The following is a 12536-nucleotide window of genomic DNA, read 5'->3' as shown; positions in this document are numbered from 1 at the left end:
ATGAAAGCACACACGATTCTATTCCAGTGTTAAATGTAAAATTCCCCTTGGACATAGAACAATTTTTCTCATCTGAACTAACTCTTTGTTAAAATTTCAAAATTTTTTTGTTCTATCTCCACTTTACCAAAAATTGAATGTGGCCCCTTTTTTTTAAAAAAAAGATGATGGATTCAAATTACATCATAACAATCGTTTTGTTAGTATTGTCTGTCATTAAGCAAAATTTGACATAAATACGCATTTAAATTTCTCGGCATTGAAACACAACATTTTCAATCGCATTTTTCTCAAAACTTGAAAAAATGGACATAGAACAATATAACTCTTGGGTGACGATTTGTTTCATATGGTACAAATTTATATCCATTAAGCTAGGGTTTAATCATGCTTGTTAATTCGTGGTTTCTCTTATTATTGTTGAATATAATAATGTACCTATGTATAACTCTTTCGCATTTTTCCCCCATTTTTAAATTTGTATGTTTGATAACGACCAGTGAAATCTTGTCTAACGTCTTAATAAAATAAATCGTCCTGCTTTCCTTAGTTATGGCTCTTCCTTAGAGCTCTTATCAAAGAAGGAAGAAATGTGGACAAGCAATAGCCCCTTTCTTCCAGACCAATTGCTAAAATCGACTCAATCAAGAATCCACACAAAGACTGGATATTGGAGTAGAAAATCATGGCTGACTTTGCCGATCTCGTCTTACAAGCCGTTAATAAAAACGGCAAAGTTGACACTTTAGAGCTTTCAGAACTGCAAGAAGTTGATCATCAGAAGTTTGTTGGCGCGGTGAAGAGTCTACAATCATTAGGAAATGTAAGTTGATCTAATTTACCATATTATTAAATTTAAACACGCCCGACATCTGGTAAAACAAAACCAACGTGTTACTAAATATTGATGGCGACTGCTACTTTCAATTTTCTGATGAAATTTTTACCATTGGATAGAAATTTTGTTTAACTGGTATATATTTAATGTAACTTTACTAAACAGTTTTGTTAATAACATTTCAATTTTTTTATGGTATCATCATTAAATACTAGGTCTAGAGTCTCTAGAGGTCTTGATCAAATGACTTTTTAATTTTTAATATGTGATGATAGTGATACTGTTTCAAATTCAGTCACTGTTTCAATAGTTTCATATTCATAAAGGCATACACATATATTCTAAAATGAATATACCTCTTTGTTTTAGATCAAAAATAAAATTGGGTATTTCTTTGGATTGTACGTGGTGATTTGTTTTGTGGGATGACAATCTTTCATTCATTTTGGTCTTTGGCATTTGGATAGCCAGTGTTATCCAAAAGTTTAACTAAAATTAGTAATCAACCCCACTTCTGCTTACCGGATAATCTTTAAAATCTTTCAAGCAAACTTTCTCCAATACTATACGAAGTAAAACATCAGATCAAACCCATTAAGTAATTTATTTTGTTGATTACAGAACCAGTGTTTACAACTATGACTTTTTAATAACATTTTGCTAATTTACTTCTGTATTTTTCAGATTATTAATGTTGAACAGAAACAATTAAAACGATTCAAGTTGACAGAAGAGGGTCATTCTGTTGCTGAAAATGGAAGCCATGAAGCTCGTGTTTATTCAAATGTTCCACCAGAAGGAATTACTCAAGCTGAAATTATGGTACAGAAATAAGATCTTTTATTCTCTATTTTTAATATCTTTTAGAAAGACTATATGGCTTATTTCTTCTCATAATGATATTGTTTTAATATGTAAGAAATAATTATTTATTGTATGTACATGTATCCTAATCTTTTTTGAAATTTCTTAAAATAATATTTTCCAGAAAATAGTTCCAAATGCCAAGGTTGGATTCAGTAAGGCAATGTCTGCTGGGTGGATAAAAGTAGACAAACAAGCCGACGGTGGACCTAAAGTTTTTAGAAAAGTATAAATTTATTATTTTAGCATTATGGGAAAAATCTAAAAATTATTTCGGTGATCTGCAGTATGTTAGTGAACATAGCAGAATATCGGATAATACAATAAAATGATACCTGAATTTTTCTATAGATTCAAATGTGGTTTAACATTATTATGTTTAAATTGTACTTAGATCTAAATATTTTAGCAGTTTTTCTGAATTTGTTCAGGAAGAAAGCAAGATGCATTAAGTAGAATATAATTGTAAACCAATAAACGATTTGAGGTCATATCATCTAACTGTGGTCGTTACATGTTATAACGATTCTCGTAGGTTGAAACAATAGAAGATAAGGTGGAGAAATGCATGCAGCAGATAAAGAAAATGAATTTAGAAAATATAGCTGACTCACAAATAGCTGAATTTAAGAAAAGAAAACTAGTCAGCGAAGAGTGAGTGAATTTTTTGATTAAGTACTAGTATTCATACAAATAAAGTAAGTCAGTAAATTTTATCAGATTATTTTATTAACCGGTAGAAATGGTGTGCTGTTTGATTTGCATGAGAGAGCCCTTTCAGCATTCTTCATTGTGATTTCCACTATTGTAGCGATATTGCTTTTTGTTTCACGTATATTTTGTATTTGATTACCTCAGTTAGTATTTAGTATGTGTGGTGTTTGTAAGTCTGAGGTTAATGTTCTGTTATCATAAGTATAAATGTAAACAAATATCTGAGACTACTTGATTAATTACAGAAAGGTTACCAGTTATATTGTTACAAAAGGAGAAGATTTTACACTAAATGTTTCGAAACCAGAAGTTGATCTGACAGCAGAAATGATTGCCAGGTTAGTAGTATGATGATATATATCGAGTATCTGTATACCCTAATTTGTCACATGCTACAGGAATCATCTGTTAGGATGTATTCTATGTGGTAGGTTCACATGCATAAAATTAACAATTTTGGATTCCCTTAGTTTAGCATATAGTGCCAATTCTCGAATGTTGTTAAAGACAAATCAAGTATAATTCCAGAGTAGTAAAGAACACGAAAATACAGACTAGCCCCAATAAACATTCGGGAATTTGGATTTTGTTTATTTACTTGACCAATGAATCATATAGAAACCTTTGAATATGAATGTTATCAAATTTTTCAGCGGTTCATGGAAGACAAAGAATTTCAAACCATATAACTTTGATGCTCTAGGCGTTCCACCACAGGGTGGTTATCTACATCCATTACTCAAGGTTCGAACTCAGTTCAGACAAATATTCTTAGAGATGGGGTAAGTTCACATACCATCTTCTTTACAATTACAGCATCACAGAATTTGATCTGTTTTCTGTGATTATGAATGACCTTAAATGTTTGATATCAAGGAAAGTGCTATGCTAAATAATATTAAAAAATTCATTCACATAACCAATATTTTTTAGTCTTTTCAATTGTAATTTCTAGGTTCTCTGAGATGCCCACCAATAGTTTTATAGAAAGCAGTTTCTGGAATTTTGATGCACTATTTCAACCACAGAAACATCCTGCAAGAGATGCACATGATACTTTCTTTGTCTCAGGTAACAGTTTTAATAAAACAAAATTAAATTAACAATTGTTGCAAATAAATTCTTTATTGATGAAGTTTCTTATGAATAATTAAACAGGCATTATGCAAGAGCTAAATCTGCTAATTGCAGGTCTTTCTGTAGGCCTTAAATGTCATATAAACTATTAATTATGCAATTATTAACATGACAAGACCATAATCAACTCTCGATGACTTCTGATGGGTCCGATTTTCAACAGAATCGAATTCAATCTGCGGTTCAATGGCAGTTGATTATTAATAGTAAAAATGGATAGTGTAGGCTTTGTTCATTATTGTAACAACGGCATATTCCCTTTACATTATCTATTTTTTTTAACTATTATAGTGAGAAGTGTCAGCTCTTTATCTAATCTTCCATAATGCCACTTTAACTTTTATTAAGAAATATCTTGTCTTGATTTATAGATCCCAAATCTGCCTCAGGTTTCCCCATGGAATATTTAGAAAAGGTTAAAAAAGTTCACTCAGAAGGAGGATATGGTTCTCAAGGGTGAGTAGATGATGGAGTTTGGGTTTGACAAAACTATGATATCACTGTTTACATTTTCAGTGCATGGATTTTTTTAGGAACATATGTAATGCAATGGCAAAGATAGGCTGCCAGGCAACGAAACTACACCCACAGTGGCTAAATCGTCCGAGCGGTCGACAAGGGTTGTCGCATATTTATTCCTTTGTAGGTAATTGGGGGCCTTTACAAGACAGTTCCATACAGATCAGATTATAATTTTTGCCGTTTGAAGGTTCACAAGGTTCTACAAATTGAAACAAGGGTCTCAACTCTGGAAGTAATGTACAGAAATTGTTGAAATTTGACAGGCTTTTTCGTTTCACAAATTTAAATGATGCATATAAATTTCATACATATCGGATGATAACTTTCATCAATCGAGCATTAACAAGGTTGAACAAAGTTAAACAAGGCCAATAACTCTAAAAGTAATAAACGGAAATTGCTGAAATTTAATAGGATTCTTCTCTTTACTAATTTAAAAGATAACTTTTGATGTTAGAGCATTCACAAAGTTCAATAAAGTGAAACAAGGGCCATAACTCTAGACGTAATAAACAGAAATTGCTGAAATTCAATAAGCTTCTTCGTTTCACTTATTTAAATAATGCATATAAATTTCAGAAAGGTCGGATGATAACTTTTGGTGTTAGAGCGTTCACAAGGTTCAATAAAGTGAAACAAGGGCCATAACTCTAGACGTAATACACAGAAATTGCTGAAATTCAATAGGCTTCTTCGTTTCACTAATTTAAATAATGCATATAAATTTCAGAAAGATAGGATGATAATTTTTGGGGTTAGAGCATTCACAAGGTTAAACAAAGTGCAACAAGGGCCATAACTCTAAAAGTAATAAACCGAAATTATTGAAATTAAATAGGCTTCTTCGTTTCACTAATTTAAATAATGCATATAAATTTCAGAAAGATAGGATGATAAATTTTGGGGTTAAGAGCGTTCACAAGGTTAAACAAAGTGAAACAAGGGCCATAACTCTAGAAGTAATGAACGGAAATTGCTGAAATTCAATAGGCTTCTTCGTTTCCCTAATTTAAATATTGCATATAAATTTCACAAAGATCGGATGTTAAGTTTTGGCATTAGAGCGTTCACAAGGTTCAACAAAGCGAAACAAGGGCCATAACTCTAGACGTTATAAACGGAAATTATTGAAATTAAATAGGCTTCTTCATCTCACTAATGTAAACAACATATATCAATTTTAAAACAATTTGGCGTTAGAGCGTTCACAAGAAATTGTGGACGACGGACGTACGGACGGGGGCGACGGCAATATACGTCCACATTTCTATGTGGGCTTATTAAAATGAAGAGCATTTTATCTCTAGAATAAGTTATTGTATTTTAATTTGATCTTTTAGATATCGATGTGAATGGGGTATAGAAGAAGCTGAGAAGAATATTTTAAGAACTCATCTAACAGCATGTAGTGCTAGAATGTTGTATAAATTAGCTCAACAAGTAAGTCACTTAAAACTACAAAGTAGTAATTCAGTAAATTTAAAGTATTATTTTCTTAGAGAGAAAAATGAAATAAAATATACGGAATTTGATTAATTTAATATTCAATTAAGACAACAAAATCCAAATATCAACAGTAAATAAGTTCCCAGCTTTAATTTAGTTAGATTTATAAGAGGTTTGTTAAAAGATTTTATCAAACATTATAGGTGGCGCTCTCTTTTATATCGTCTGATGATACCAAATTTCAAGTCATCATATCTTTGTAAATGCTGAATGGAATTTAACCATTTTAGCAGATTAAATATCTCTTCAATGACGATCATACTTTGAATTTAAACTCTTAATTTTTTGATTTCAGAAACCATTCAAACCAGCAAAATACTTTGCCATTGACAGAGTGTTCAGAAATGAAACATTAGATTCCACTCATTTAGCAGAATTTCATCAAATAGAAGGCCTCGTAGCTGATAGGAATTTAACCTTGGGTGATTTAATGGGAATAATCAATGAATTCTTCCAAAAATTAGGTTAGTATTTTAAAAATCTGTGCAATTTCACAATAAAATATTTTAGCTAATATTGCTATCCCTATACGACTTTAGGCAAAGAAAAGCGACAAAGTTTTATATCAAAGCAATTCGTAACAAGTGGTTGCCCATGCAAGATATGGACAGACAACTAGCTAAAATAAAGTGGTTTTACGTACAATCAGGGGCCTTAATCCAGGAAGTCATGATTCGATATGCATATTACGTGCCAGTATTGAAAGGAACCCAGTTTGGGCAGTTTCGGTCCAATTTTCACAAAATTCAAACTCATCCATCTCTAGAGTGTAGTAGTGATATTTTTATACGGTTTTTATACGCCCACATTTTCATGTGGACGTATTGTGCTGTCGCCCCTGTCCGTCTGTCCACAATTGTTTGTGGACTCTCTACAGGTCACAATTCTTATCCGATTTCGACGAAACTTGAAATATAGGTTTATCCCCAAAAGATCTCGGCTGCTTTCGATATTGGCATGTATCGGATCGAAACTTCAAGGATTATGGCCCCTGTTTGTACGAAAAATCACGTTGAAACTTGAAATGTAAGTTTATAACCCAAAGATCTCAGTTCCTTTCGATATTTGCGCATATCGGACAGTAACTTCCTGAATTATGGCCCCTGATTGTACGAAAAATCACGTTTTTAGCTTTTGGACCCTATAGAAGTCATAATTTTTATCCGATTTAAAAAAACGTTCTATTATATATCCGTTACACCCTAAGGATGACTGAGTTCAAATTTCGTGAAAATCGGCCCAAAATTGACAGACAAAATGGCGTAAGAATATGGTATATCAAGGTTGTGGACCCTATAGGGGTCACAATTTTTATCCGATATTGATGAAACTTGAAATGTAATTTTATAACCCAAAGATCTCGGTTCCTTTCGATATTCGTGCATATCGGACCGTAACTTCCTGAATTATGGCCCCTGATTGTACGAAAAATAACTTTTTTAGCTTGTGGACCCTATAGAAGTCATAATTTTTATCCAATTTAAAAAAACGTTCTATTATATCACCGTTACACCCTAAGGATGACTGAGTTCAAATTTCGTGAAAATCGGCCCATAATTGACAGACATAATGGCCGCCATTCGTTCCCAAATAGCGTAAGAATATTGAAATGGCCTGGGCCATTCTTGTTGTTTATGTTTCACTCGTTCGCTTGTTGACGTTCGTGAGCCTTTATTCTAATTATAGTAACATAGGGATGTCTTTCGTTTCTTTATGATAACGTATGTTGTCGGTGATTATTTACAGTGATTGTAATGATAAATTTTATAGAAACTATGATTAGCATAAGTAATATTAATTGTTGAGTGATGTAAGCTATTAATCGTGTTTAATGCCATCATGTGTTGTCTAAATTTATAGTTAGTTTATACCTATAACGAGTGAAGATGGTCCTAGTATTTGGGTCCGCTGAACGACACGTCGTTTACTACATGGATTTTGATGCGTATCGTCGTTTCAATAACATTAAATGTGTCAATTAAATCTCAGTAATCTACCTTACCTTCATATTATGTTCACTATTATATCCATGAACTGCTATAATCCTGATTCATAGAGTAAATCCTTTTAACTTCCTCTCGATTTCTACGAGGGTCTGGGAAGCCGCCATTTTCGAAAACGGTTGTTAGAGCGAGGTCGATGACGGGGACACAAATACTTCTTATTTCTAGTTATTACCAATAATAAATAAATGTCTAAGAGATGATCGCTAATAAAGTGATACTTATAAAGGGTTGTTAGATTATCGTATCTAGGTTCAATTAAGTCTATTGTGCTTAGATTAAACATTATGCTCGGTTCAAGCAAGGCCTTGCTTGACTTGTTTGTGTAGAACTAGGAAATTCATACGCCGTGATCAACTTGGCAACAGGGATTGTGCTAATATTTTCGGGGCTAATCATATAATTATCCGTTAATTTACCTTTTCATCTTCATCGAAATTGGATGGAGTATGTTATTCCTCGCATAATTTGTAACGGTTGTATATAGCGATATTGAGTTCTACCTTGTTAAAATTAGTCTTTTGTATTTGAGGCGTAATGTTCGGTCATGGTAACGTCGTGGGACGTAATCGAGACGTAATCAAGGACCCATTGTTATTACATTAATTTTATTATTATTCTGTACATCAATTAGTATTCTAAGAGTTGTTTATTAGTCAGATTAGCTATATATTTGTATTGCCAACTTATTGCCTCCTCAAAGAATAGTTGTTTATTGATAATAATTACATTTCAGGTACCAGTATTGTAAAGTAGATCCTTCCTAGGCAAAATACGTCCCCTTTTTACGTGATTTGATTGGTCGAGACAGTCACGTGACACCTAAAGCGAAGGTATATAAGGCCCGCAGGCTTTCCATTGTCACTCACTCATTGGCGCTTGCCTGGTAAGAGTCAATAGCACTAACTCCTCCCTCCCCAATTCTTAGAACCTCGTCTTAAAGGGCACATTCCATGAATATTTTTCAAGTAAAGTAAATTTTCCCAAGTTACATGTAAAGTAAATCACAAATATATTTTCATAAATTACATAATTTCCCCGATTAAATAGCCATCATTTTTGTATACTATTCTGATCGCTAGTCCTAAATTCAAAGCCACCGGAAGGAAAGCCCAAGAAGGATCTACTAAGTTATATTTCTAAGTGTATGTTCGATAATTGATGACCAAGTGAGCCTGGAATAAAGTTTCATATTGTTTTGTTACCGAAAGTCGCATTTTCCTTCTTTAGGGGCGAGACCACTCTTGCCGGGGCTGCTACAATATGGTATATCAAGGTTGTGGACCCTATAGGGGTCACAATTTTTATCCGATTTTGTTGAAACTTGAAATGTAAGTTTATAACCCAAATATCTCAGTTCCTTTCGATATATGCGCATATCTAATTGTAATCATGTTTTTAGCTTGTGGACCCATTAGAGGTCATAATTTAAAAAAACGTATTATTATATTACCATTACCGTTCCACCCTAAGGACAGTTGAGTTTGAATTTTGTGAAAATCGCCCCAAAATTGACAGACAAAATGGCCGCCGTTCGTTCTCAAATAGCGTAAAAATATGGTATATCAAGGTTGTGGACCCTATAGAGGTCACAATTTTTATCCGATTTTGTTGAAACTTGAAATGAAAGTTTATAACTCAAAGATCTCAGTTCCTTTCGATATTCGCGCACATCGAATTGTAATTTCCTGAATTATGGCCCTTGATTGTAGGAAAAATCACTTTCTTGTTAGCTTGTTCTCTATCCATCTCTCGAAAATGTGGGCGTATCCTGCCTGGCAGCCGCTGGTTGAAACAATCAGGGGCCATAATCCAGTAAGTTACTTTCCGATATGCGCAAATATCAAACTTTCATCAAAATCGGATAAAAAATGTCCTCTAGCTATTAAAAAATGATTAATCGTACATTCAGGGGCTGTGATCCATGAATTTACTGTCCGATACATGCCAATATCGAAAGGAACCAAGATCTTCGGGACATTCATGTATATTTCAAGTTCCGTCAAAATCGGATAAAAATTGCTACCTGTAGAGTGTCTGCAAACAAATTGTGGAAGTATGGACATCTGGAAGGACTGGGGCAACGACATTATATGTCCACATGAAAGTGTGGCATATAAAAAAAGGATTTGAGGAACTTCAGGATATTTTCCCCTTCTCCCCCTATTTTTGTATATCCTGTTTCTCAACGACTGAAAAGAACAAATATTTAATTGTTTACAATTTTAGAGTTCAAATTTATGACAGAAAAGAATGTTAATGTCTCAGTCCTCTGGTCATATTATCTCCCACATTGAACAAATACATTTGTAGTAGAGTATTAAGGATAAGTTTTCCTCAACATATATCATGCATAAAATAATTGTCATATTTTCTAACAAATGTTGATGTTTTATCTTAAAGGTATAACCAAGTTAAGGTTCAAGCCTGCCTTCAACCCCTACACAGAACCTAGTATGGAAATATTCTCTTATCATGAAGGTAAATATATTGTTAGTCATAACATTATGCCATTACATTTGATATTAATAGAGAGAGAGAGAGAAATGTGGTTTAACGTCCACTCGACACAAACTAGGTCATTTCGGAACTAACATGGTTCAACTTTATTTCAACAATTAGCTTGCACGTAGGGGTCTTTAGCAGTGGTAGGACACGGAAAAAACCCACGCGGTTGGACAGGCGACCCAAATCCTTGTCACGTACAACCGGGGAATCAAAACCACTCCAGTTGACTCAATGATATTAATAGACAATGCCATCTAGCTTCCAGTCAAACCACAAACATGACACAGACCAAATGAAAGGTCTAACAACAATTTGGACAATAATACAAACTAATTCTGCAGAAACAATATTGCATTGCTCTGTAATAGAATTTGGAGTACAGTTCAACACATTGTCAGGGTTCTGATCTGACACAGAAGGTGGGTCATGTAGAAATTAATTGTATTGTAGATATATTGTGATAAATAAATTTCACCTTAAAAAGTGTCAGAATTTCAATCTTGAGCAAGCTTGTACACCACTATGATTTCCTGCCACTGCTAAAGATCCCACCGATGAAGTAATTTATTGAACTAAATATATACAATTTTAGTCTTGCAATGACTTAGTTTAAAATGAACATTAATCCTTAGATGGTCAGTATCCCACTAGTTTCAAGCAATCCCTAGAAAAGTAAATATAAACAACATTTGTCATTTCACAGAACTATCCCACCCGTGTAGAGTATTTTATGGTCTGCCTTAGAGAGGGTCCCTTGAACACAACAATTATGAAATCCTACAGTTTAATGGGGGAATAACCCTACCAGCTTCCGTCTTCATTAGCCCAGTTCGGAGCAGAACAGTAGGACGTTAAGCCCCATTTCATTTCATTTCCCTACCAAGTTTCTGGATTAAGATTAACCCTTCCGTTAGCATTATGTCCAAGTATAACTTCAAATACCCTGGAAGTTGTCAGAATTTTGTTAAAAATATGTATTAAATTTTTATTACAGGTTTACAGAAATGGGTAGAAATTGGAAATTCTGGTGTTTTCCGCCCTGAGATGTTATTACCAATGGGATTACCAGAAGATGTTTCTGTAATTGCCTGGGGTTTATCTACGGAAAGGTGAATAATTTTACAATCTGGTTCAAATTTATATTTGATGTTATGCTATATTGAAATTTTTCTGTACATTAAACTTATTGCTTAATCTAGCAAGGATATTTTGGGGTATTTTATTATGACATTATTATAGTGTGTATATGATATTTGCAATAATTAACTTCAGATATTCAGAAAATAAATTCTGTTTTTAGGCATATTATGCATCCAGGTATAAAAATAACAAGCCAACCCTGATAAGTTTAGTTCAGAAGAAGATAAAGAAACAAATACTTTTCATGGATCACAATTGCTCAGCACAAAATCTTGTCTTTGAAGCAACATATGTGATCCGTGCTGGCTAAATGAGTCGGAATGCGTAAAATCTAATAATGATCTTCAGACAAAACAAGTGAAAATATTGATTTTTGTCGAAATTGTGATTTTCACAAAATAATTCTAATAATTATCTGTCAACCTTAAAGATCAAAATAGGAATAAAACATTTTGAAACACCTTTGTTTAGACATTTTGTGAGAGTACCATATTCATAAATCTTTCCTTTTTTTTTTAAATTCTCAGTGAATTATTTATTTTTATTCGCTTGTTGTGGGACGATCAGATAATCTCCTTGCGTAATATTTGATATCATTGTGAAGCGTTACATCTCTGGTTTATAAATATGACTGCATTATTACCGATGATATCATTTTCATTGTGTACAAACGAGTTTCAAAACATAAACAACCTTAGCCTGTTTAAAGTCAGCGCAGCGTAACTTGTTTGCTGATTGGCCCAGATATCCCATGTGGCATATCATAAATTAATCAACTAGGTTAAACCCGAAACTTGTCATTGAAAAATACTAATCAATTGTCACGGATTAATGAGTCGTTGATTGACAATTGTCAATGTTATATATGAAAACCTTTCTCAAGTCATTATTTACCCTGAATAATTAATTCAAGCAGTTATTATTTGACATTTCGTTTCATCTTAAAAAAAAAAATATTCATAAATTTATATTGATAGTTGAATTTCATTTCATTTACTGTTGCTTCATACGGCATATAAAATGTACAAGCATGCCTAATTGGATATTGTTGTCTCAAATTTTATTATGTCAGCGAGCACGGGTCACATATTTGAATTATTTTTAATGTATAATTAATTTTTATAATTTTTTTTTTATTTTCAGACCAACAATGATAAAGTACAAAGTAAACAACATTCGAGATTTAGTTGGACCAAAAGTCGACCTGCAAATGGTTTATGATAATCCTATATGTCGTCTAGATAAACATTAAATAGAACCTATTAAATAATTTATTGTAATAAACCATTTTTATATACATATGA

The 12536-nt window shown here is 33.0% G+C and overlaps 1 protein-coding gene across 1 annotated transcript; it reads left to right on the top strand.

Moving 5' to 3' along the window:
- The first annotated feature begins 542 nt into the window (after positions 1-542).
- Positions 543-12536, top strand: LOC126818141 (phenylalanine--tRNA ligase alpha subunit B). Its single transcript, XM_050545359.2, has 13 exons — positions 543-823; positions 1523-1660; positions 1827-1928; positions 2238-2356; positions 2662-2754; positions 3070-3198; positions 3372-3487; positions 3925-4009; positions 5416-5515; positions 5877-6045; positions 9988-10065; positions 11087-11201; positions 12376-12536. The coding sequence occupies exons 1-13, from the start codon at positions 686-688 to the stop codon at positions 12482-12484; spliced, it is 1491 nt and encodes a 496-aa protein (XP_050401316.1). The 5' UTR covers positions 543-685; the 3' UTR covers positions 12485-12536.

This window comes from Patella vulgata, chromosome 4 (genome assembly GCF_932274485.2).
Source record: "Patella vulgata chromosome 4, xgPatVulg1.2, whole genome shotgun sequence".
Taxonomy (NCBI): Eukaryota; Metazoa; Mollusca; class Gastropoda; family Patellidae; genus Patella; species Patella vulgata.
The sequence above is the reverse complement of the archived record's forward strand: the minus strand, read 5'-3'. Positions and strand labels throughout refer to the sequence as shown.

What these genes read in the sequence shown, in the direction of transcription:
- LOC126818141 (XM_050545359.2), top strand. Translation starts at nt 686, where the DNA reads ATGGCTGACTTTGCCGATCTCGTCTTACAAGCCGTTAATAAAAACGGC. An exon ending in GACCTAAAGTTTTTAGAAAA is followed by an intron (nt 1,929 to 2,237) that starts GTATAAATTTAT and finishes CGATTCTCGTAG; the next exon opens with GTTGAAACAATAGAAGATAA. An exon ending in CAAATATTCTTAGAGATGGG is followed by an intron (nt 3,199 to 3,371) that starts GTAAGTTCACAT and finishes TGTAATTTCTAG; the next exon opens with GTTCTCTGAGATGCCCACCA.